We start from the raw sequence: 26,703 nt of genomic DNA, 5'->3' as shown, positions 1-26,703 counted from the left end.
TACTTTTATTCTCGTGTCCTCTAAATGCTTGGTACTTGTCTTTTTATGCATTATATTATCCTGAAGTGATTTAGCTAATCTTCCCCCATAACTTCACTTATATATATAGGTACTTTTCCAGAATGTATTTGCATAGCCCAAACTTTTGTTCTCTAAGCTCCAAACCTATGTGTCCAACTGCCTATTGCTTATGACCACTTAATTGCCTCACCAGTACATCAATTAATTGTCTGCAATTAATTTCATAACCTTATCTCGTTGACTTGCTTTTATTCTGGAGTTCTCTGTTTCAATAAATGGTACCATCATCTACTTGACTGCTAATAACAATTTTCTGGGAGTTATCTTCCTCATATTTCTCCTCACTTTCATACACACTCACTTTTTTCCTTCACTCACCCCACATCCTGGGATAAGCTGTGTTTCCTCTGCCTGCTGAGCCACTGTTCATCCTTCAGGTCTTGATTTAAATATTTCCACAGGAAAAAAGGCCTTCTCAACCTTTCATAATACATTAGACTGCTGTATACAATTATAGTACCTTGTATTTTTCCTTATTGGCACTTTCCTTTATCATGACTACATTTAATACTTTTGTGGCTATCTATTGAATGTCTGTCTCTTTCACTAGTATGTGAACTTCTTGAGAGCAAAGAGTATTTACCACTCATCCAGTCACCTAGCATGATGCTTGGTACATGGTAGGTTCCCAGCAATTTTTGGTGAATCAATAAATTAGTGTATGTGGCAAGAGAGATTAGTACATATAAGGAACTGAAAGAAGGCCACCAAGGCTGGTGGTTAACATCTAAAAGAGTGATGAAAGATAAAGCTGGCATATTCGACAGTCTTGTCTGCTATTCTACCAATTTGTATTCTTTTCAACAAAATTTAATTTTCCTTTTAATTACTTATTGGAGCATATTATTCAATCATGTTGATTATTCTCCAACATCTTTATAAATACCTTTTAAAACATCTTTTTAAAAAGGTATAAATCTTGCTTTTATCCTCAGTTTTATTTTGTCATTTTTATTTTTACTTCTCCTTTTCACTTTTTAATAGGTCCTGGCTTTATTCACTTTCTTATATGACAGAATTTCTATGATTTTTTTTTTTTTTTTGCTCATTGCTTTGCAATCCTGTTTTCATTTGTGAAGTTATACCTGAACTTTGGAGGCCAGGATAATGAGAGGGAGACTACTGTGAGGAGAAGGTATCATCAGTTTCCACTTTACTTAAACCTTGGATTTTAGATTTACTTTTGAGGTTTATGAAATATTATAGTTTGATAGTAGTATAGCTGTACATATAAGCTTTAATAATTTCCTCACCTTTGAAGATTCTTGACTGAGAATTCTTGCTCTATATACACCCCTTAGACACAGTTTATTCATGCCCATCATCTTATGTTGGTGATCTTTATAAGCAGTGCGGTGGAAAGGCATGGACTTTGTAGTCAGATACCCAGTGTTCAAATACCCTATCTGAGACCACTTAATAAGTAATCTTAGGCAAAGTGCATAACCTCTAAGCCTCAATTTCCTTACTTGTAGAATGCTTTAAAAGAGAGAGATAAAAAATATAGATATACTGTGCTAGTTAAGAGCATGGGCTCTAAAGCCAAATTGCCTGGATTCCTGGTTTTGCCACTTACTAGTTAGGTGATTTTCAGCAAATTATTTAACCCATCTATACTTTAGTTTCTCATATGTAAAACTGGGATAATAATCCTATGTTCCATATTTATAAGTTGTTGTAAAGATTAAATGTTTATTTACATTTGTAATATGCTCAGAATAATGCCCAGCATATAGTAAGTGCTCAATAAATGTTTACCCCTTGTTTCAGTTTCTGAACTAAAGTTAAACATCAGTCATTCTCCTAGATCTACAAGAAACAGTGGTATCCCCATTGTGTATCATAGGCCTCTACCCTCTTGTTGATCACAGGCTGTTCCTTCTTTCAATCTGGAGACAGTATAGTGTGATGTTGGAGAATATAGACTTTAAGATTATAAAAACCTGGATTTGGTTCACAGTTTTGCTTCTTAATATTTCTATGAGATTAAACAAATTACATCGTTTCTTTTATTTCCTCATCTGTGAAAGAGAGTAATTAAGTCTGTCCCATAGAGTGTTAGGCTTAAGTGAAATAATTTTTATAAATCTTTTAGCAAAATGCCTAGCACATAAATAAATGTCAACTGATACTATTATTACTATTTTGCAGTTCATATCCCAATAATATAGCCATCATTTTTGCCAGATTTTTCCTGTAGTGCTACAAAAGGTGATAACCATGTCTGAAAATATACAAAGTACAAAGAAGAATTTCATCAGTTTTCTTCCATCTGTACTACTGATTCTGTTGCCACCTGCCTCCTCAGAGACAATGTGCCCTCAGTTATTCCTTATTTTTTTTGTATCTTTTTTCCTTTCTTAAAAAACTTGAGGTGAAATTTACATAGCAAAATTAACTGTTTTAAGGTGACATTCAGTGACATTTAGTAGAGTTACAATGCTGTGTACATCTGGTTCCCAACCATTTTCGTTACCCAAAACCAGAACTCCATACCTCCATTTCCCCTTTCCCCTCAGCTCCTGACAATCAACAATCTGCTATCTCTGTAGATTTATGATTCTGGATATTTCATATAAATGGAATCATAAAATATCCAACCTTTATGTCTGGCTTTTATTGTAGCATTTATCAGTACTTCATTAATTTTTTTGGCTGAATAATATCCTGTTGTATGTATATACAACAATCTGCTTATATATTCATCAGTTGGTGGATATCTGAGTTGTTTCTGCCTTTTGACTATTAGGGAAAAGGGGCTGTGAACATCTGTGTACAAGAGTTTGTCTGACTACCTGTTTTCCATTCTTTGGGGTATATACCTAAGACTAGAATTACTGGATCATGTGTGCAACTTTATGAGGAATTGCCAGACTGTTTTCACAGGGGCTGAAACATTTCACATTGTCATCTGCAAAGTATTGGGGTTCCAATTTCTCCAGTCCTCAACAACACTTTTATCTTTTTTTGTTGTTTTTTATTTATTTTTTCTCTTTTATTTTTAAAATTACAGTCATCCTAGTGAGTGTGAAGTATTTAATTGTAGTTTTGATTTTCATTTATCTAATGACTAATGATGTTGAAAATGTTGGACATATTTCCATGGACTTGTTGGCCATTTGTGTATCTTCCTTGGAGAAACGTCTATTAAATTCATATGCCCATTTTGTAATTGAGTTGTTTGTCTTCTTGTTATTGACCATAAGAGTTATTTGTATATTCTGAATACTAGACTCTTATTAGATATATGCTTTGCAGATTTTTACCCCCCATTCCTTAGGCTTTTTCACTTCCTTTTGTGCTCTTTACTGCTACTTAGGGGATGCTAGGAGCATTGCTTGCCCATGATCACTGTCATTGCTGTTAACTTTGTTTACTATTTCATAGGCGATCCCTCTTCCTCCCCCTCCTTCTTTCTTTCTTCCCTTCTTTCCTTCCTTTCCTTTCTTTCCTTCCCTTCCTACCCTTTCTCCTCTTTCTTTCTTTTTCTTTTCCTTCCTTCTTTCCTTCCTTCCTTCCTTCCTTCCTTCCTTCCTTCCTTCCTTCTTCTTTCCTTCCTTCCTTCCTTCTCTCTCTCCCTTTCCTTCCTTCCTTTCTCTCTCTTTCTTTCCCTCTCTTTTCTTTTCTTTCTTTCTTTCCTTCCTTCCTTTCTTTCTCTCCTTTCTTTCCTAGTTGGATCGGAATAGCACTGAATCCGTACATTGCTTTGGGCAGCATGGTCATTTTAACAACATTTATTCTTTTGGCGGGGCGCTGAGGCTCATGCCTGTAATCCCAGCACTTTGGAAGGCCGAGGCGGGAGGATTACGAGGTCAGGAGAGCGAGACCATCCTGGCGAACACAGTGAAACCCCGTCTCTACTAAAAATACAAAAAAATTAGCCTCCGGTTGTGGCGGGCGCCTGTAGTCCCAGCTACTGGAGAGGCTGAGGCAGGAGAATGGCTTGGAACCCGGGAGGCGGAGCTTGCCATGAGCCGAGATCGCGCCACTGCACTCCAGCCTGGGCCACAGAGCGAGACTCCGTCTCAAAAACAAACAAACAAAAAAAAACCCCAATATTGATTCTTCTTATTCTTGAGCATGGAATGTTTTTCCATTTGTTTGTGCTGTCTCTTATTTCTTTCAAGAGCATTTTGTAGTTTTGCAATTCTTGTTGTAGAGCTTTTTCACTTCCCTTATTAGCTGTATTACTAGGTATTTTATTTTGTGTGTGTGTGGCTATTGTGAATGAAATTGTGTTCTTGATTTGGTTCTTCAGTTTGGACATTGTTGGTGTGTAGAAATGCTACGGATTTTTGTACATTGATTTTTGTATCCTGAAACTTTGCCAAAGTTGTTTATCAGATCTAGAAGCTTTTGGGTAGAGGCTATGGGGTTTTCTAGGTATAAAATCTTATAGTCTCTAAAGAGATCATTTGACTTCCCCTCTTCCTATTTGGATGCCTTTTATTTCTGTCTTTTGCCTGACTGCTCTGGCTAGGACTTCCAGTACTGTGTTGAATAGAAGTGGTAAGAGTGGGTATCGTTGTCTTGCTGTTTTTCAAGGGGAATGCTTCCAGCTTTTGCCCATTCAGTATGATGTTGGCTGTGGGTTTGTCATAGATGGCTCTTATTATCTTGAGGTATATTCCTTCAGTGCCTAGCTTGTTGAGAGTTTTTAAGACGAATAGATGTTGAATTTTATAGAAAGCCTTTTCAGCATCTGTTGAGATGATCATGTGGTTTTTGTTTTTAGTTCTGTTTGTGTGCTGAATCACATTTATTGATTTTTGTAAGTTGAACCAACCTTGCGTATCAGGAATAAAGCTAATGTTATCATGGTGGATTAGCTTTTTGATTAAGGGCCACTTAGGACATTGATGTGCCACTAGATTCAGTTTGTTAATGTTCTGTTGAGGATTTTTGCATCTGTGTTCATTAGGGATATCGGCTTGAAGTTTACTTTTTTTGATGCATCTACCAGGTTTTGGTATCAGAATCATGCTGGCCTCAAATAATGAGTTGGGGAGGAGTCCTTCCTCCTCAATGTTGTGGAATAGTTTCAGTAGGATTGGTAGCAACTCTTATAAGTCTGGTAGAATTCAGCTGTAAGTTTGTCTCATTCAGGGCTTTTTCTGATTGGTAGGTAGGCTGTTTATTACTAGTTTAGTTTTGGAACTCATTATTAGTCTATTTAGAGTTTCAGTTTCTTCCTGGTTCAATCTTGGAAGACTGTATGTTTGCAGGAATTCATCCATTTCCTTTAGGTTTTCTAGTTTTTGTGCATAGAGGTGTTTGTAATCGTCTCTGAGGGTTTTTTTGTATTTCTGCAGTGTCAGTAGTAATGTCCTTTTTGTTGTTTCGTTTGTGTTTATTTGAATATTCTCTCAGTCTAACTAGCAGTCTATTTTATTTATTCTTTCAAAAAACAACTTTTGGTTTTGCCGATCTTTTGTATGGTTTTTCACATCTCAGATTCATTCAGTTCAACTCTAATTTTGGTTCTTTTTCTTCTTCTAGTTTTGGGATTGGTTTACTCTTATTTTTCTAGTTCCTCCAGATGTGATATTAGGTTGTCAGTTTGAGATCTTTCTAACCTTTTGATGTGAGCGATTAGCAGAATACACTTTCCTCTTCTTTTTTTTTTTTTTTTTGAGACAGAGTCTCTCTCTGTTGCCCAGGCTGGAGTGCAGTGGCACGATCTTGGCTCACTGCAAGCTCTGCCTCCTGGGTTCATGCCATTCTCCCACCTCAGCCTCCCAAGTAGCTGGGACTACAGGCGCCCGCCACCACGCCTAGCTAAGTTTTTGTATTTTTAGTAGAGACTGGGTTTCACCGTGTTCACCAGGATGGTCTCGATCTCCTGACCTCATGATCCGCCCGCCTCGGCCTTCCAAAGTGCTGGGATTACAGGCTTAAGCCACTGCACCCAGCCTTAAACTTTCCTGTTAACACTACTTTAGCTGTGTCTCAGAGTTTCTGGTATGTTATATCCTTGTTCTCATTAGTTTCAAAGAATTTTTTGATTTCTGCATTAATTTCAGTGTTTACCCAAAAGTCATTCAGGAGCAGATTGCTTAATTTCCAAGCAATTGTATGGTTTTGAGAGGTCTTCTTTAGTATTGATCTTTCTCTTTTTTTTTTGATGGAGTCTCACTCTGTCACCCAGGTTGGAGTGCAGTGGCGTCATCTTGGCTCATTACAACCTCCACCTTCCAGATTCAAGCGATTCTCCTGTCTTGGCCTCCTGAGTAGCTAGGATTACAGGCATTCACCACCATGCCTGGCTAAATTTTTTGTACTTTTAGCAGAGATGGGGTTTTACCATGTTGGTGAGGCTGGTCTCAAACTCCTGACCTCAGGTGATCTGACCTCAGGTAATCTGTAGGTGTCCGTTAGGTCCATTTGGTCAAGTGTCAAGTTCAGGTCTCAAATATCTTTCTTAATTTTCTGCCTCAATTATCTGTCTAATACTGTCAGTGGGGTGTTGAAGTCTTGCACCGTTATTGTGTGGTTATCTAAGTCTCTTCATAGATTTCTAAGAACTTATTTTATTAATCTGGGTGCTCCAGTGTTGGTATTATAATATATATTTAAGTTAGTTAAGTCTTCTTGTTGAATCAAACCCTTTATCATTATGTAATGCCATTCTTTGTCTTTTTAAAATCATTCTTGGTTTAGAGTCTATTTTGTCTGAAATTAAAATAGTAACGCCTGCTTTTTTTGGTTTTCCGTTTGCTTGGTAGATTTTTCTCCATCTTTTTGCTTTGAGCCTGTGGGTGTCATTGCACGTGAAATGGATTTCTTTTTTTTGGAACTGAGTCTTGCTCTGTCGCCTAGGCTGGAATGCAGTGGCGCGATCTCATCTCACTGCAATCTCTGCCTCCTGGGTTCAAGTGATTCTCCTGCCTCAGCCTCCCAAGTAGCTGGGATCACAGGCACATTGCCTGGCTAATTATTGTGTTTTCAGTAGAGATGGGGTTTTGCCATGTTGGCCAGGCTGGTCTCGAATTCCTGACCTCAGGAGAACCACCCACCTCGGCCTCCCAAAGTGCTAGGATTACAGGCATGAGCCACCATGCCCATCCTGAAATGAGACTCTTGTAACATCATATAGTTGGATTATTTTTCTTTATCCTTTCTACTAGTCTTTTTAAATTGGTGATCTTAATCCATTTACATTTAAAATGATTACTGATAAGGAAGGACTTACTTCTGCCATTGGCTACTGTTTTTCCTACGTGTAATATCTTTTGTTGTTGTTGTTGTTATGCAGTGCTTTCAGGACCATCTTCTTTTGTGTTTTATTAAGAATTTTTTTTAGTGTACCATTTTGATTTACTCCACATTTCCTTTTGTGTGTATTTCTTAGTTATATTCTTGGTGATTATCAAAGGAATTATAATTCACATTCTACATTTATAATGATTGAGTTTGAATTGATACCAACTTTGCTTTAATAGCATACAGCTCCATCCCTCCCTTTATGTTGTTATTGTTACAAATTACATCTTTATACATTGTTTCCCCATTAGCATGGATTTATAAGTATTGTTTTAGTCATTGGTATCCTAGATTATATAGGAAACAAAAAGAGGAGTCACAAACCAAAAATATAGTAATACTGCCTTTATATTTACCCTTGATTTTACCTTTACTGGAATTTTTTTATTTCTTTATATGGCTTTGAGTTACTTCTGCTGTTTATTTCATTTCAGTCTGAAGGACTCCTTTAGCATTTCTTTTAGGATAGGCCCAACTTTTGTTTATCTAGAAATGTCAATTTCTTCTTCATTTTGTCTTATAAGTACCGTGTGCTAACCGATTGCGCCACTGGAGCCACATTCTTCTTCATTTTGAAAAGATAATTTTTCTAGATGTAGAATTGTTGGCTGTTCATCTTTCAGCACTTTAAAATCCCACTGCTTTTTGGCTTCCATGGTTTCCGATGAGAAATCAGCCTTAATCTTATTAAGGATCTCTTATACTTAATGCATTGCTTCTCTCTTGCTGCTTGTAAGATTCTCTCTTTATCTTTGGATTGTTTTTTATCATTATTATTTTTTGAGATGGAGTTTTGCTCTTGTTGCCCAGGCTGGAGTGCAATGGCATGATCTCAGCTCACTGCAACTTCTGCCTCCCGGGTTCAAGTGATTCTCCTACCTCAACCTCCCCAGTAGTTGGTATCATAGGCATGTGGCACCACATCTGGTTAATTTTTGTATTTTTAGTAGAGAGGGGGTTTCGCCGTGTTGGCCAAGCTGGTCTGGAACTCCTGACCTCAGGTGATCTGCTGCCTTGGCCTCCCAAAGTGCTGGTATTACAGGTGTGAGCCACCCATGCCCCGCCTATCTTTGGATTTTAATTGTTTGATTGTAATGTATGTTAATGTGTGTTTCTCTGTGTTTATCCTACTTAAAGTCCATTTCACTGCTTGGATATGTAGATTCATGTCTTTAATGAAATTTGGGAAGTTTTCAGCTGTTAGTTTTCATATATTTTTTCTACCTTTGTTAGGAAAACACTCAAACCATATTTTCCTTCTGTTTTCACAACAAAACAAGAATTATCAACAGAAGACTTTTGTGACCCCAAAATATTGGGGCTTTCTCCCTGCCAGCAAGTAATCAGTTCTCCAGCAGACCCCAACTGGGCATCCTACAATTCTATTTCAACATATCTACCAGTAGACAGTGTCACATTCTACAGGTTGGAGACTCAGCCTCCAAAACTGCCCCTGTCCCTCAGATACCAGTCACAAATCTAGGCCTCCAGAACTTCTGACTGACTGACTTCAAGTTGGGGTTCTCACAACTCCCTTTTTTTTTTTAGTTTTAATTAATTTGCTAGAGCAGTGCACAGAACTCAGAGAAACATTTATGTTTACCAGTTAATTAAATTAATTAATTAATTAATTTTTTGAGATGGAGTCTCGCTATGTCACCCAGGCTGGAAATGCAGTGGCATGATCTCAGCTCACTGTAACCTCCACCTCCCAGGTTCAAGCAATTCTCCTGCCTCAGCCTCCTGAGTAGCTGGGATAACAGGAGCACACTACCACACCCAGCTAATTTTTGTATTTTTAGTAGAGATGGGGTTTCACCATATTGGTCAGTCTGATCTCGAACTCCTGACCTTGTGATCCACCCGCCTCAGCCTCCCAAAGTGCTGGGATTACAGGTGTGAGCCACCATGCCTGGCCTATGTTTAGCAGTTTATTATAAAGGATATTAAGGTCAAGCACAGTGACTCACGCCTGTTCAAGTTATGAGTCACAAGCTGTGAATGAAAACCCATATATACATACAAAGTAACACCACACCCTTTTCTCTCTTTCCTCTTCTTCTGACACTTCCTAGTAAGTATATTTATATGCTTCATGGTATCCCACAGGTCCCTTTGATGCTGTTCATTTTTTTCCATACTTCTTTTCTTTCTGGTCCTCAGGCTGGATAATTTCTATTGTGCTTTCATCAAGATTGCTGATTATTTTTTCTGCTTGCTCAAATCTGCTGTTGAACCCCTCTAGTGAATTTTTTCACTTCAGCTATAACACTTTTCAACTACAGAATTTCTATTTTGTTTATATTTTTATCAATATTCTTTATTTGTTCAGACATTGTTCTCCTGGTTGCTTCTAGTTCTTGATTGTTTCCTTTAGCTCTTTGTGCACATTTAAAACAGTTGAGTTAAAGTCTTTGTCTAGTAAGTCCAAAGTTCCTCAGGGATAGTTTCTGTCAATTTATTTTTCCTGTGAGTGGGTCACGGTATCTTATTTTTTTTGTATGCCTTGCAATTTTTTGTGAAAACTGGACTTTTTGGATATTATGATATGGTAACTCTGGAAACTGGATTCTACCCCTCCCCAGGGTTTGTTTCAGTTGTTGAATACTACAGCTGTATGTTTGTTTAATGACTTTTCTAAACTACTTTTGCAAAGGCTGTATTCCTTTTTGGTGTGGCAATTGAAGTTTTTGTTGTGTTATCTCAGTAGATAGTAATCTAACAGAGATTTCCTTAAATGGCTCAGCTAAAAATAAAAAACAAGGTCAGGTGCAGTGGCTCACACCTGTAATCCCAGCACTTCGGGAGGCTGAGGCAGGCAGGTCACTTGAGGCCAAGGGTTTGAGACCAGCCTGGCTAACATGGTGAAACCCCACCTTTACTAAAAATACAGAAATTAGCTGGGCATAGTGGTGCACACCTGTAATTACAGCTACTTGGGAGGCTGAGGCAGGAGAATCGCTTGAACCCGGGAGGCAGAGGTTGCAGTGAGCCAAGATTGTGCCATTGCACTCCAGCCTGGGTGACAGAGCCAGACTCCATCTCAAAAAAAAAAAAAAAAAAAAAATAGATAAATAAGTAGAAAAAAACAAAAGCAAAAACTCTCCCAGTGTTTGCAGATTATCTCTGAGCTGAGACACTCCTTCAAAGCTAAGCTAGGCTGCCCAAAACTTTGTATTAGCTTTTGCTTCCTGTTTGCACAAGGCCCAAAGAGCAGCCAAAGGCGCAAGCCTAGGTTCTTCTCAGATATCTTCTGAGCATACATCTAGCCCTGCAGTGCATGTGCATTTTACTACTGATTTCCTAGTGTATGGGAAGCCCTAATTCTATTCAGCCCTTATTCCTCCAAAAATCTTTCTCCTCAGCCCCTCCTTTGAGGAATTTTGCTTGTCTCTTTCTGTGTTCTTTGCGCTGGGCATCTTTGGGGCAAAGGGAAAGCCACTCCAGCCTGAGGGATGAAAAAAAGATTATCCTCTTTGCCAGTCCATCAGAGAACTACCAGATAGGTCAGAATTTACAACCATAGTATTTTGAGAACAAGGCCTATATTGCACCCTACCACCTGGTGGCCTGCTGGCACCAGCAAGCTACACCAGGAATGTGAGCTGCCATTTCCTTGCTGCTGCAGAGCAGGGGATTGGGGATGGTAGGTGGGTAAGCAAAAACAATGCCACAACACTTGTTTACTGAATTTTAGCAGCCACTTCCTTAAGTATTTCCTTTGTTGTTATGTTTGATTTAGATTCTAGAGCTCCCAAAAGTTGATTCCATAGTTTTTGCCAACTTATGTTTGCTTCAGTGGAAGAGCCATTACTTCACCATTTCTGTGCTGTCATCTCTTCCTTGTGTCTTTAACCTCTCCTCTCTACTCTCTCCTTCCTGAATACAGTGAATTATGTTCAATTCTGTTCTGTTTTAAATAGCAAAACAATATCTACCCTAAACGCCACATCTCTGTTTCTTACCTTGCAGAGAAAAACTACTTGAAATATTTATCTGCATTTATTTCTATTTCTTTCATATTTATTCCTCTACTCACTGTGATCTGGCTTCTGTCTCCAGAATATCACTGAAAATACTGTTGTGGTAATGTAGAATCTCCCTCTGGCCAATTGCAGTAGGTACAACTCAGAGATTACCATCTTGTTAATCTTTGAGCAGTATTTGACACTACCAACTACATTTGTCCCTCGGTATACACAGGGATTAGTCCGAGGACACTTGGCACGTATCCAAATCCGTGTGTATTCAAGTCGTGCTGTCAGCCCTGCAGAACCCACATATACAAAAACGTCAAAGTCTGCTCTCCATATACTCAGATTTTCATCCTGCAAATGCTGTATTTTGATCCATGTTTGGTTGAAAAAAATCTGTGTATAAGTGGGTCTATGCAGTTCAAACCCATGTTGTTCAAGGGTCGACTGTACTTCCTCCTTTCATCACATCCTAGTCTCCTGATTTTCTTACTACCTCTTTGCCTACTTCTCAGTATTCTTTGTGAGATCTTGCGTTTCTGCCAGTTTAATATTCCTCAGTGTTCTGTTCTAGGTTGCTATCTTTCCCTCTTTACACATTCTTGTAGCTAATTTCATCCATTCCTGTGCTCAAATTATAATATAAGTAAATAATTCTATGACCTTATGTCTAGTCAGGTCCTATATTCTAGACCCTTATATCCATAGTCTGCTGGATACTTCTATCGAGTGACTCCACTGGCACTTCAAATTTGTTGGCACCAAAATTAAACTCATTGTCTTCCTCTATCACACTTTTTTCTTTCTCCTGTGTTTCTTATTTCAGTGAATAAAAAAAAATATGAGTGAGGAGGGTTTCAGAGTTCTTACAAATTATTTATTTACAGAGGTAGTCTTGTGCTATCTGCTTCCAATGTATGTAATACCTGGACAAATACCTGAATTTGTGGGTTGCTGATTTAGTAAGTCTTATAGGAATTTTACATATATCTGGAAAAAGTGTTCACTCTCACTTATCAAATAAATGAAAATGAAAATGAGGTGGGAAGAGTTTTGTCCATTAAAATGTCAAATATTTTACACATTTTTTAAAACTCCCATGTTGTTTTGTTTATAACAAAACAAGCATTCTTAACCCAAGTTTTAATTGATTAAGCTTCTCTGGAGAGGAATTTGGCAAAGTATATCCAAGAGTCTTAAAATGTTTATACCTTTTGATTCAGCAATTTCCCGTCTAGTAATGTTTCCTAAAGAAATAACTAGATACATACATACAAAGATCTGTTGTAATATTTTCATAATGTTGAAAACTCATAAACCATCTAAATAAGAGTGAGAAATTCATAACATAAGTGGTAATATATCTGTTTGATACATTAGTATGTAATTGTTAAAAATTAGGCTTTGATGTGCTATTCATAATAGCAAAGACAGGGAATCAACCTAGGTGCCCATTGATGGTGGATTGAATAATGAAAATGTGGTACATATACACTGTGGAATGGAATATTATGCAGCCATAAGAAGAATGAAATAATGTCCTTTGCAGTGGCGTGAATGCAGCTGGAGGCCATTATCCTAAGTGAATTAATGCAGGAACAGAAAACCAAATACTACATGTTGTCACTTACAAGCAGGAGCTAAACATTGAGCACATGTGAACACAAACATGAGAACAATAGACACTGCTAACTACCGGTGCTGGAAGAAGAAGGGAAGGGATGTCTGTTGAAAAACTACCTATTGGGTACTATGCTCAATAACTGGGTGCAATAAACAAACATAGTAAACCCTGCACATACACCCCTGTATCTAAAATAAGTTGAAATTATAATCATTAAAAAAAAATAGGCTTTGAAAAATTATTTAAAGACATGGGGAAGGTGATACAGTATAATGATAAAATCAGAATTCAAAAATATATACAATGTATGGTAGGATTGATTAGCATATGAATAAATGAATATATGCATGGGAAATATACTAGAAGGAAATATCTATATAAATGAAGGTTTTCTTTAATTAAGAATTTACAAGTTAATTTTTCAACTTTTGTTATGCTTTCTTTTCCATGTTTTTATAACAAGTACCACTTTTATAATAAGAAAAAAAGGCTGGGTGCGGTGGCTCATGCCCGTAATCCCAGCACTTTGGGAGACCAAGGTGAGCAGATCACTTGAAGTCAGGAGTTCGAGACCAGCCTGGCCAACATGCTGAAACCTCGTCTCTACCAAAAATACAAAAATTAGCCGGGTGCGGTGGCACACATCTATAGTCCCAGCTACTCGGGGGGCTGAGGCAGGAGAATCACTTGAACCCGGGAGGTTGCAGTGAGCCAAGATTGTGCCACTGCACTCCAGCCTGAGCACTCCAGCCTGAGGTCAGGAGTTCAAGACCAGCCTGGCTAACATGGCAAAACCTTGTCTCTACTAAAAATACAAAGATTAGCCAGGTGTGGTGGCAGACGCCTATAACTCCAACTACTCAGGAGGCTGCGGTGGGAGAATTGGTTGAACCTGGGAGGCAGAGGTTGCAGTGAGCTGAGATCACACCATTGCACACCAGCCTGGGTGACAAGAGTGAAATTCCGTCTCAAAAAAAAAAAAAGAAAAAGAAAAAAAGTTTTGTTCATTTACTAAAATTGGAGGGTCATTTTGAGTTAAAGAAAACAAAATGATGCACAGGGAAAAGCATGAAATCTGGTGTCATATTGAACTGTATCTAAAGCTTGGCATCACTACTAATTTTGACAATTCATTTAATCTTGCCAAGCTTCAATTTCCTTAACCTTGTAGCAGGTATAATAATACTTACATCGCCGGGTGCGGTGGCTCATGCCTGCAATCCCAGAAGTTTGGGAGGCTGAGGTGGGCAGATCACCTGAGGTCAGGAGTTCAAGAGCAGCCTGGCCAACATGGAGAAACCTCATCTTTACTAAAAATACAAAAAGTTAGCCAGACGCAGTGACAGGTGCCTGTAATCCCAGCTACTCAGGAGGCTGAGGCAGGAGAATCGCTTGAACCCGGGAGACAGGGGTTGCAGTGAGCCGAGATCGCACCATTGTCCTCCAGCCTGGGCAACAGAGTGAAACTCCATCTCAAAATAATAGTAATAATATGTCAAGGAACTGTTGCAAGGCTTAAGGAGGTAATATGTAAAGTTCAAAATATGGCACATAGCTAATACTCAGTATTTAATAGTTATAAAATGATGAATGAGTGTAAAGAAAAATTTCATTTCAACATTAATCAATGAACTGATACTTTGAGCATTTAATACTTGCTAATCTTTAATAAATGATAAGTCTTTTGGGAAAAGCACTTGTCCCGTAAGTAACTGATTAAAATGACATATTTAAGTTTAACTTATTACTGAAAGTGCAAGTGTTTTATTTCTTTTTAGATAAAGGATTTATCTTCAGACACGCTTCTCCAACAGCATGATGATTTGGATTTGGCTTTGGATAATTGTTATAGTGGAGATACAGTAATAATTTTTCCAGGAGAATATCAAGCTGCAAATCTTGCTTTGTTGACAGATGACATCATTATAAAGGGTTAGCAGAGCATCCTTTGTAGTTTTTTTACAGCAATGTATACTGGACAAATTGTGTATTCTAAACATGCTTAATGAAATCATAAGAAATTACAATATAATTTATGTTTTACAAAAATCCTTTATATTCCTTTTACAATTAAGACATGTTCATCAATTTTCTATTAGCTCCATTTATATTTTTTACTAAAACCACTTTTTTCTTATCTATCTTTACTGCTTTTCATATCACTTTACTAAGAAAACCCAGATGTAATGCTATATTAAAATATGCTCATCATTTTCTCAAAAAGGCCAGTATCACATGCTAACTCACCAAAACAGAAGTAGAAAAGCAGAATTTACTAAATTTCTTTTAGATCCTGAACATATTTAGAAACTTTCTCTTTTTGACTTTGAAGTAAGAGTATTCTCATTGTCTAACCAACAACAACAGCAACAACAAAAGAAGGACATCCCAGCACTTTGGGAGGCTGAGGCAGGTGGATTGCTAGAGCCCTGGAGTTTGGGACCAGCCTGGGCAACATAGTGAAACCCCATCTCTACAAAAAAATTCAAAAGTTAGCTAGATGTGGTGGTACACACCTGTAGTCCCAGTTACTTGGGAGGCTGAGGTGGGACAATCACGTGAGTCCAGGTTGCAATGAGCCATGATCAAGCCACTGCACTCCAGCCTGGGCAAAAGAGCAAGACTGTCTCAAAAAAGAAAAAGATTACACTATAGTTATGTAGCTACTATATTATTTGTTAAAAATATGTGAAGCTGGGCACTGTACTATGCACCTGTAGTCCCAACTTACTCAGGAGGTGAGGCGGGAGGATCACTTGAGCCCAGGAGTTCGAGACTAGCCTGGGCAACATAGCGAGACCCGTCTCTAAAAATGCACACACACACACACACACATACACACACACATACACACACACACATGCACACACTGAAAAACTTTAGTAACAGCAGTATTATTGAATGACTAAAAGGCCTTAAAATGGGAGATTACTGATTTAATGTATTTTTATCCCTGTGAATCAGGAGTTGGAAAGAGAGAGGAAATTATGATTACTTCTGAACCTTCTCGTGACAGTTTTGTGGTGTCCAAAGCTGACAATGTGAAACTAATGCATCTATCTCTGATACAACAAGGGACGGTTGATGGTATCGTGGTGGTGGAGTCTGGTCACATGACTCTAGAAAACTGCATATTAAAATGTGAAGGAACAGGAGTGTGTGTTCTTACAGGGGCTGCTTTGACAATTACAGACAGTGAAATAACTGGTGCCCAGGTATTTCATTCTTTAAAAAGTATGGCTTTATATGACTATAGATAACAGCTTTGAGTGATCTTAATATACAAATAAAGGGTAGCAATTTTTTCATCTTTTAGTGGAATTCTAATTAAACTTAGTAACTGGTAGACATCAACAAAATGAGTACTAGAGTGTCATAGTACGTTTAGGAAAAATGAAATGCTAGGTCCAAAGTAAAGAATATTTAGCTTTGTTTTATAAGTGTGACTTTTTAAAATCTGGAAAACAGTAGCTATAACATAAATCATGAGTCAATCATTTGACAGTTTATCTTTAAAGAAATAAGACATGTAAGTTATCAGATGTTGCTGTTAGGTGATGTGATTAGTTCTGACAGCTTCTGAATAATCAGGACATAAAAAACTTGAGGCCAAGTACAGTGACTCACTCCTGTAATCCCAGCACTTTGGGAGCTGAGGCGGGAGGATCACTTGAGCCCAAGTTTGAGACCAGCCTGGGCAACACAGAAAGACCTTGTCTTTAACAATAAATAAATAAATAATTAAAAATTAAGAGCTTGAGTCTTTAGATAATAATCACAAAGATCATTGAAGGACTGGAGAATTGAATGAGAAAAAGGATTAAAGGAAGTAGAAAAATAAGAGCACCTTTTTTTTTTTTTTTGAGACGGGGTCTCGCTCTGTCGCCCAGGCTGGAGTGCAGTGGCCGGATCTCAGCTCACTGCAAGCTCCGCCTTCTGGGTTTACGCCATTCTCCTGCCTCAGCCTCCCGAGTAGCTGGGACTACAGGCGCCCGCCACCTCAACCGGTTAGTTTTTTGTATTTTTTTTTTTTTTTTAGTAGAGACGGGGTTTTACCATGTTAGCCAGGATGGTCTCGATCTCCTGACCTCGTGATCCACCCGTCTCGGCCTCCCAAAGTGCTGGGATTACAGGCTTGAGCCACCACGCCCGGCCAAGAGCACCTTTTTAAAGAATTTTTTAAATTTCCACTAAAATGAGGAAATATACTTTAGTGGCATTACGTGGGATTTACAGTAGATATAAATTTTCGTAACTATTGAAACAATTGCTTAAAAAGGTTTTGGACTCCTTTCTAGAGAATCATTTGGGTGGAAGAATAAGGTAATGGATTATATGACCTCAACCTTCTAAGTCTAATGATTCTCTAACATATTTAAATTTTCAATATTTTTAAATATTATCTTTACAATTAACAGTTGCATGCATGATCATGTATTTTCATGTAACTTAATGTTTATATTGGTAATGCAGAATTACAATTTTCAAATCTAAAGAAGATTTTGGAGAGAGATTTGTGTATCTATTTTGTAGATAGTTTTATTTGCTTTTAATTTACAGGGTGCTGGTGTTGAACTGTATCCTGGAAGCATAGCCATTTTGGAAAGAAATGAAATTCATCACTGTAATAACCTCAGAACCAGTGACAGTTCAAAAAGCACCTTAGGTGGAGTTAATATGAAGGTATTATCTTATTTCTTGATGTAGCATTGTTATGAGAATTGTAAGTAATTATAAGTAATAAAATACCAGTTTTAGTCTTAAAAGGTAGTCTAAATATTATCATTGATTTGGAAAAGAATAGTACAAGTAATAAAATATGGTTAAATAATGGCTGATGGGAAATAAGTTTAGCCTTACCTAATTTAATTATTTGCACTTAAACTCTGCAAATAACTCTGAATATGAGAAATGGGATAGATTTTTCTCTTAAAGACATTTTAGAGTTTTCTTTGATCAGATCTGTAATACATTTTTTTATTTCAAATTACAAAGTAAAGCAAATTAAGAATAATAATATATTAAGAAGCATTTGAAGTCTTACTTTCAAAGTTGTGTTAAATGATTTAAGCTAACCAATTAAAACATTAACAGCAATAATTTCTAGGTGAATTGTCTTCCATCCTTTCTGCTTCTATAAATCCTGTCTTTCTAAGTCCCTCTCTAGGCTTGTGTAGTTAATGAACTCTTATGTTAATGAAGTTTTTTCTAGAACATTCTAACTCTTTGTTTTATGAACGTACATTTTGTCTCCTCAAACAGATTATAAATTATCTAAGGGCAGGAATTGTATTATATATTGCTAGTAGCCTCCCACTCCCTGTATGATTCTGGACGCTAAGTCAGAGAATTGGTTGAAAATAAGGTACAAGGCCAGGCACGGTAGCTCACGCCTGTAATCCCAGCACTTTGGGAGGCTGAGGCGGACAGATCACGAGGTCAGGAGATCGAGACTATCCTGGCTAACATAGTGAAATCCCATCTCTACTAAAAACACACAAAAAATTAACCAACCGTGGTGGCACATGCCTGTAGTCCCAGCTATTCGGGAGGCTGAGGCAGCAGAATCACTTGAACTCGGGAGGCGGAGGTTGCGGTGAGCCAAGAGCACACCACTGCACTCCAGCCTGGGCGACAGATCGAGACTCTGTCTCAAAAAAATAAAAATAAAAAAGAAAAGAAGGTACAAATGGTAAATGGGAGCAGTTTTAAAATCTTTTTTTTTTTTTTTTTGAGAGGGAGTCTTATTCTATCACCCAGGCTGGAGTGCAGTGGCCGGATCTCAGCTCACAGCAAGCTCCGCCTCCCAGGTTCACGCCATTCTCCTGCCTCAGCCTCCCGAGTAGCTGGGACTACAGGTGCCCACCACCTCGCCCGGCTAGTTTTTTGTATTTTTTAGTAGAGACAGGGTTTCACCGTGTTAGCCAGGATGATCTCGATCTCCTGACCTCGTGATCCACCCGTCCCGGCCTCCCAAAGTGCTGGGATTACAGGCTTGAGCCACCGCGCCCGGCCGCAGTTTTAAAATCTTTGATTTGTCTTAAAACATTTTTTCTGTTCTTAAATATTTTTCAATTTTTCAGTGGTCCTTGAATGTTAGCAAGCATCAGAATCATTCTTGCAGAGGTCCACTCTGCTTTCTGATTCAGCAGGTCTAGGGTAAAGCCAGAGAATTTGTTTTAGTAAGTTCCTAGGTGATGCTGGTACTGCTGGTTGAACTCACACTTTAAGAATCATATTCCTGATACTCAAAGTGTGAGCCATGGACCAGCAGCATTGGCATCATCTGGTAGTTTGTTAGAAGTGGAGAATTTTGAGCCCCACGCCAGACTATTTGAACAAAATGTGGTCTTTAACAAGCTCCCAAATGATATATACGTAACATTAAAATTTGATAAATATGGTTTATAAAATCTGATAAGATCTGGCCTCTGCTTTCTCCAACTTAATCTCCTTCCAATCTTCCTCTTATACATTATATTCGAGCCACACTGGCTTTGTTTGTGTTCCCAGAAATTATTAACCTTGTTCTGGCTGTTACCTTCACCTGAAGCACTCTTTGTTTGTTTGTTTGTTTGTTTGAGATGAAGTTTCGCTCTTGTTGCCCAGGCTGGAGTGCAATGGCGCGCGATCTTGGCTCACCGCGATGTCTGCCTCTCAGGTTCAAGCGATTTTCCTGCCTCAGCTTCCTATGTAGCTGGGATTACAGGCATGCGCCACCACGCCCAGCTAATTTTGTATTTTTAATAGAGACGGGGTTTCTCCATGTTGGTCAGGCTGGTCTCGAACTACTGACCTCAGGTGATTTGCCCGCCTCTGCCTCCCGAAGTGCTGGGATTATAGGGGTGAGCCACCACCCCTGACCTGAAGCACTCTTTCTATAGACTTTCTTATTACTATCTGAATGTGATTGTCCCTCTTCAAAGAAGCCTTTAATGTAAAGAACACTCAAGTGGTAACCTCTCCCCACCCAGTCATACGATCACATTACCTGATTTTCTCCAACTCACATATTATTTGAAATTATTTATTTTCATGTTTATTATGTTATGAGAGGTTGACTTCATGGGTTGTATCCCCATACAGAATTAGTTGTTTTTGTCAATAACTGATAAAAGTAAATTGAAAACTTCATTTAATATTTTCTTACACTTATTTTTTTTTCTTTTTCTTTTTGTGGAGAATGGGGTCTTGCGATATTGCCCAGGCAGGTCTCGAACTCCTGGGCTCCAGCTATCTTTCTGCCTCTGCCTCCTTAAGAGCTGGGATTACAGGGCGTGAGCCACCACACCTGGCTCATTTAATATTTTCTTATTGGCTGGGCGCGGTGGCTCACACATGTAATTCCAGCGCTTTGGGAGGCCAAGGCGGATGGATCATGAAGTCAGGAGCTCGAGACCAGCCTGGCCAAAATATTGAAACTCTGTCTCTACTGAAAATACAAAAATTAGCCAGGTGTGGTGGCACGCACCTGTAGTCCCAGCTACTTGAGAGGCTGAGGCAGGAGAATCACTTGACCCGGGAGGCAGAGGTTGCAGTGAACGGAGGTTGCAGTGAGCTAAGACCGTGCCATTGCACTCCAGCCTGGGCGACAGAGCAAGACTCCATCTAAAAAAAAAAAACATTTTTTTTTTTTAGATTTTTTTTTTTTTAGATGAGTCTTGCTCTGTCGCCCAGGCTGGAGTGCAGTGGCATGATCTCGGCTTACTGCAACGTCCGCCTCTTGGGTTCGAACAGTTCTCAGCCTCAGCCTCCTGAATAGCTGGGATTGCAGGCACCCACCACCACGCCTGGCTAATTTTTTTTTTTATTTTTAGTAGAGACGGGGTTTCACCATCTTGGCCAGGTTGGTATTGAACTCCTGACCTCATGATCCACCCACCTCAGCCTCCCAAAGTGCTGGGATTACAGGCATGAGCCACCGCGACCGGCCAAAAAAATTCTTATTAAATATTTTTGTAGTTAATATTACGTTAGTTGGTGTCATGAAAATAGCACTTAACACTTGTTCAAAATTGAGAGTCTTGGTTGCTTTAAAAAATCTGTTAATCCAAGAATAAAGTCTAAGCTAATTTTTATATGTTCATTACTTCATTTTTTAAATAAAATTATTGAAAAACTAATTTCCTCAAATAATTTAATAGGTTCTTCCAGCACCCAAATTGAAGATGACAAATAATCATATTTATAGCAACAAAGGCTACGGAGTAAGCATTCTTCAACCAACAGAACAGTTTTTTATTGTAGCAGAAGAAGCTCTCAACAAAAGGGCTGCTTCAGGAGATAAAAAAGATGATAAAATGCTCTTCAAAGTAATGCAAAACCTGAATCTGGAAATGAATAATAATAAGATAGAAGCAAACGTCAAGGGGGATATCAGAATAGTCACAAGTTAAAGCGTCTGAATTGATGTTAAAGTTTTATATTTCACAAATTTGTTTAATAAATGATTCTCATATCCCACTGAAATGGTAGTTTCAATTCAAAGCTTAATTAAAAAATATTTAAATATCATAATGCTTTCACTGAATGATTCATTTTAACATATTTTTAAAATAATAGCTTTATTAAGATGTGGTTCACATGCCATAAAATTCACACATTACAAAGTGTACAATTCAATGATATTAGTATATTTTTAGTATATGGTACAGTCATCACTATTTAATCCAGAAACAAATATGGTTTTAAATATTGTTTTCTAATACTCCTCCAACAAAAAGCATTAGGTGTTCTATATAGATAAAAGACAAAATTTAATTTATAGCTAATTCCCAGTAACCAGAATAAGATAATATGTCATACATTAAAATAGGATAGTTTCTTTAAACTCATTCTTGTAGGTATACATTTTAGAAGAAAAAAGTGAAAAAAAGAAAAAAATAGGATAGATTCAACAGCAAAAAACAAGGAAATCCAAAATAAGAGAGGTAAACAGTATAGAAACGTATTTCTCCCTCATAGTCAAGAAGCGCAGGGGTACTCAGTATAGGGCTAAGAGATGTTCTTTGTGGGAACTCATCGTAGGGCTGGGAGGTAGGTATGTAGGTAGATAGGTGTTTTGCGTTGTCAGAAATTCAAGTTTCTTCTATATTGTTTCACGATTATAAGATTACCATGAAAAATCACCATACGATCCAAGACAGCAATTGGTAATCAAGCTTGCATGTCTGGTTTTCAGCCAGCAGAAGGGAAAGAACCTTTCTTCAAAGTTGCACACATTATTTTGACTTTCGTGCTTCTACCTAGAATGTAATTACATGGCTACACTTAGCTGCAAATGAGAAATATAATCTTTACATTGGTCGGTCATTAAAAAATTTATTATTTTATTATTTTCTGTTTTTGAGACGGAGTCTTGCTCTATTGCCCAGGCTGGAGGGCAGTGGGGCAATCTCGGCTTACTGCAACATCCGCCTCCCGGGTTCAAGCCATTCTCCTGCCTCAGCCCCCTGAGTAGCTGGGATTATAGGTGCGCGACCACCACACCCAGCTAGTTTCTGTAGTTTTAGTAGAGATGGGGTTTCACCATGTTGGCCAGGCTGGTCTTGAACTCCTGACCTCAGGCGATCCACCCACCTCAGCCTCCCAAAGTGCTGGGATTACAGGCATGAGCCACTGCACCCAGCCTGTATAACTTCTTTTGAGAATTGTCTATTCATGCCCTTAGCCCACTTTTTGATGAGATTTTTTTTCTTGCTGATTCGAGTTCCTTGTAGATTCTGGATATTAGACCTAGTTTGCAAATATTTTCTCCCACTCTGTGGATTGTCTGTTTATTATGCTGATTATTTCTTTTGCTATGCAGAAGTTTTTTAGTTTAATTAGGTCCCATCTGTTTCTGTTTTTGTTGCATTTGCTTTTGGGTTCTTGGTCATGAACTCTTTGCCTAAGCCAATGTCTAGAAGAGTTTTTCCGATGTTATCTTTTAGAATTTTTATGGTCTCAGGTCTTAGATTTAAGTCTTTGATCTGTCTTGAGTTGATTTTTATATAAGGTGAGAGATGAGGATCCAGTTTCATTCTTCTACATGTGGCTTGCCAATTATCCCAGCACCATTTGTTGAATGCAGTGTCCTTTCCCCATTTTATGTTTTTGTTTGCTTTGTCAAAGATCAGTTAGTTGTAAATATTTGGCTTTATTTCTGGGTTCTCTATTCTGTTCCATTGATCTACATGCCTTTTTTTAATAACAGTACCATGCTGTTTTGGTAACTGTAGCCTGGTATAGCTTAAGTCAGGTAATATGGTGCCTCTAGATTTGTTCTTTTCACTTAGTCTTGCTTTGGCTCTGTGGGCTCTTTTTTGGTTCCATATGAATTTTAGAATTGTTTTTTCTAGTTCTGTGAAGAATGATGATAGTATTTTGATGGGAATTGCATTAAATCTATAGATTGCTTTTGGCAGTATGGTCATTTTCACAATATTAATTCTACCCATCCATGAGCATAGGATATGTTTCCATTTGTTTTTGTCATCGATGATTTCTTTCAGCAGTGTTTGGTAGTCTTCCTTGCAGAGATCTTTCACCACCTTGGTTAGGTATATTCCTAAGTATTTTATTTTTGCAGCTGTTGTAAAAGTGATTGAGTTCTTGATTTGAATCTCAGCTGAGTTGTTCTTGGTTTATAGCAGTGCTACTGACTTGCATACATTGATTTTCCATCTTGAAACTTTACTGAGTTCATTTTTCAGATCTAGGAGCTTTTAGGATGAGTCTTACTGCATACCTAGGGTTTTCTAGGTATGCGATTACATCACTGACAGGGACAGTTTGACTTCCTCTTTACTGACTCAGACGCCCTTTCTCTTGTCTGATGCTCTGGCTAGGACACTTTTAGTTTTCTTTAAATGTACAGTAAATTATTGTTGCCTGTAGTTGCCCTGTTGTGCTACCAAATTCTAAATCTTATTCATTCAATCTAACAATATTTGTGTACCCATTAACCATCCCCACTTTCCTAGCACCACCACTACCCTTGCCAGCCTTTGGTAACCATTAATCTCCATGAGTTCAGCTGTTTTAATTTCTCTATTCTGATCCATGAGTCTATGTGCCTGTTTTTATGCAAGTAATGTTACAGTGGGTAGCTTAGTCAGGTATGAGTGGGGCAGAAGAGAGCTCCGCCCCACTCCCCGCCCCCCCCAACCCCCCAGCGATACACCAGGAGTGTCAGGCAACCATCAGATGATGGTCAGGTGGTCAACTATCTCTCTAAATTAATAATTGGTTACAGCCAGTGCCAAGAAAAGGCAGGCTCTTCTAATAAATAGAAAACACCTGAAACTGGTGATAAGCAGCTTCCTGATAAGAGCTCAGGAGTTTGGCAAGTGGGGAGAAGTAACATAAAACCCCAGAAGTATGCCAATGTATAAAACCCCAAGTCAAAAGGTCAAGCCGTGCACTTGCCTCTTGAGTCACCTACTTGGCCTTCTTCCAAGTGTACTTTCCTTCCTTTTATTCCTGTTATAAAACTTTATTTTTTGGGAGATGGAGTCTTACTCTTGTCACCCAGGCTGGAGTGCAATGGCATGATCTTGGCTCTCTGCAACCTCCACTTCCTGGGTTCAAGCGATTCTCCTGCCTCAGCCTCCTGAGTAGCTGGGACTACAAGTGCCCCCCACCGCATCTGGCCAAATTTTTTTCTTTTTTTTTTTGAGACAGAGTTTCACTCTTGTTGCCCAGGCTGGAGTGCAATGGTGCAATCCTGGCTCACCGCAACCTCTGCCTCCTGGGTTCAAGTGATTCTCCTGCCTCAACTTTTCTGAGTAGCTGTAATTACAGGTATGTACCACCACGCCCTGCTAATTTTGTATTTTTAGTAGAGATGGGGTTTCTCCATGTTGGTCAGGCTGGTCTCGAACTCCCGACCTCAGGTGATCCACCCACCTCGGCCTCCCAAAGTGTTGGGATTACAGGTGTGAGCCACTGCACCCAGCCTTAATTTTTGTATTTTTAGTAGAGATGGAGTTTCATCACATTGGCCAGGCTGGTCTCAAATTCCTGACCTCAGGTGATCCACAAAGTGTTGGGATTACAGGCATGAGCCACCACCCCTGGCCTTGTTATAAGACTTCTTAAACTTTCACTCTTGCTCTAAAACTTGCCTAAGTCTCTTCTTCTGCCTTATGCCCCTCAGTCAAATTTTTCCTCTGAGGAGGCAAGAAATGAGGTTGTTGCAGACTCATATGAATTCACTGCCAGTAACATACTTTGGTGTTGTGTGACTCAGATATGTTCTGCTGCTAACAGTACCATGTTGTTTTGGTTCCTATAGTTCTGCAGTATAATTTGAAGTCAGGTAATGTGATTTCTCCAGCTTTGTGCTCAGGATGGCTGTGGCTATTCTGGGTCTTTTGTGGTTCCATTTAAAGTTTAGAATTATTTTTGCTGTTTCTGTGAAGAATGTCATTGATATTTTGATAGAGAATGCATTGAATCTGTAGATTGCTTTGAGTACTGTGGATGTTTTAACAATACCGATTCTTCCAATCAAAGAACAGGAATACTTTTCCATTTTTTGGTGTCCTCTTCAATTTCTTGCATCACCGTTTTATAGTTTTTATTGTAGAGATCATTCATGTCTTTGGTGAAATTTATTCGTATTTTATTTGTAGCTATTGTGAATTGACTTTCTTGATTTCTTTTTCAGATTGTTTGTTGCTGGCATAGAAATGCTATTATTTTTGTATGTTGGTTTGTATCCTGCAACTTTACCGTATTTATCTGTTCCAGTAGTTTTTTTGCCGGATTCTTGAGGTTTTTCCAAACATAAGACCATATCATCTGCAAACAAGGATAATTTAACTTTTTCCTTTCCAATTTGGATGCCCTTTCTCGGCTGATTGCTCTAGTTAGGACTTCCAGTTATGTTGAATAACAATGGTGAAAATGGCATCCTTGTCTTGCTCTAGATCTTAAAGGAAAGTCATTTCCCATTCAGTATGATACTAGCTGTGGGTCTGTCATATATGGATTTTATTGTATTGAGGTATGTCCTTCTATACCCAGTTTTTTGAGTGTTTTATTTAAATCATGAAGGGATGGTTGGATTTTAACAAATGCTTTTTCAGCATCACTTGAAATTATTATGATTTTTATCCTTCATTCTGTTGATATGATGTGTCTCATTGGTTGATCTGCATATGTTGAACCATTTTTCAGATGAAGGAAGGAGTCTTTCTAGAAGCCGCAAGCTGTGCTTGGTTTTGGGGGAGGGGTGATGTAAACACTCTGTTGACTGCCCCAGCTGGTGTCTCACTAGCTTGTGTGTACAAGTGAACTGGCTGAGCCCAGCACACCACCACGACTTGTCCAGTAATTGCAGTCCTTGTGGCCTAGACTGCCTTTCATTTAGGAACCCAGAGCACTTAAGCCTACAGTGGCAGGGCTTGTCAGAAGTCAGGTTCCAACCTCTGGGAAGGACAATTCATCTCTGGCTATAAATATCTAGGTACCAATATACCTAGCCATCTCTGGCTAGGTATAAATGTTTCCTCCAAGGGCATGGGCTAAATTCTTCTTTGCACTGTGATAAAGTAGCACTCAGTTCCAATGCAACGTCTCACATTCTGTTCCCCCACTGCCAGGCACACAGATTCTGTCTGCGCCATGCGGCCGCTGCCAGGGCACAGAGAAAGGGTGATGTAGGCAAGTCAAGACTGTCTTTCCTACCTTCTTCCGTGCCTCTTTCCTCAATATACCTCTTTCCAGGTACTGTGGTCGCTCACCTGATTTTTGGTTCTTACAAAGGTGTTTTGT

The 26,703-nt window shown here is 38.6% G+C and overlaps 1 protein-coding gene across 2 annotated transcripts in view; it reads left to right on the top strand.

The window, feature by feature from the left end:
* SHCBP1L (SHC binding and spindle associated 1 like) overlaps positions 1 to 21,456 on the top strand; it is a 44,149-nt gene extending 22,693 nt beyond the window's left edge. The window contains exons 7-10 of one of the 2 annotated variants that reach the window (XM_033200780.1): positions 14,721 to 14,874; positions 15,907 to 16,157; positions 17,503 to 17,625; positions 21,087 to 21,456. In XM_033200780.1, coding sequence (XP_033056671.1) covers positions 14,721 to 14,874; positions 15,907 to 16,157; positions 17,503 to 17,625; positions 21,087 to 21,338 — 780 coding nt within the window. In that variant the 3' untranslated portion in view covers positions 21,339 to 21,456. The remainder of the gene's footprint in view (positions 1 to 14,720; positions 14,875 to 15,906; positions 16,158 to 17,502; positions 17,626 to 21,086) is intronic. The other variant, XM_033200781.1, reaches the window with a different exon arrangement.
* Positions 21,457 to 26,703: the final 5,247 nt, after the last annotated feature.

Source organism: Trachypithecus francoisi, unplaced genomic scaffold (genome assembly GCF_009764315.1).
Source record: "Trachypithecus francoisi isolate TF-2019V2 unplaced genomic scaffold, Tfra_2.0 Lachesis_group5, whole genome shotgun sequence".
Taxonomy (NCBI): Eukaryota; Metazoa; Chordata; class Mammalia; order Primates; family Cercopithecidae; genus Trachypithecus; species Trachypithecus francoisi.
Note: the sequence above shows the minus strand (reverse complement) of the source record. Positions and strands in the feature narration are given on the sequence as shown.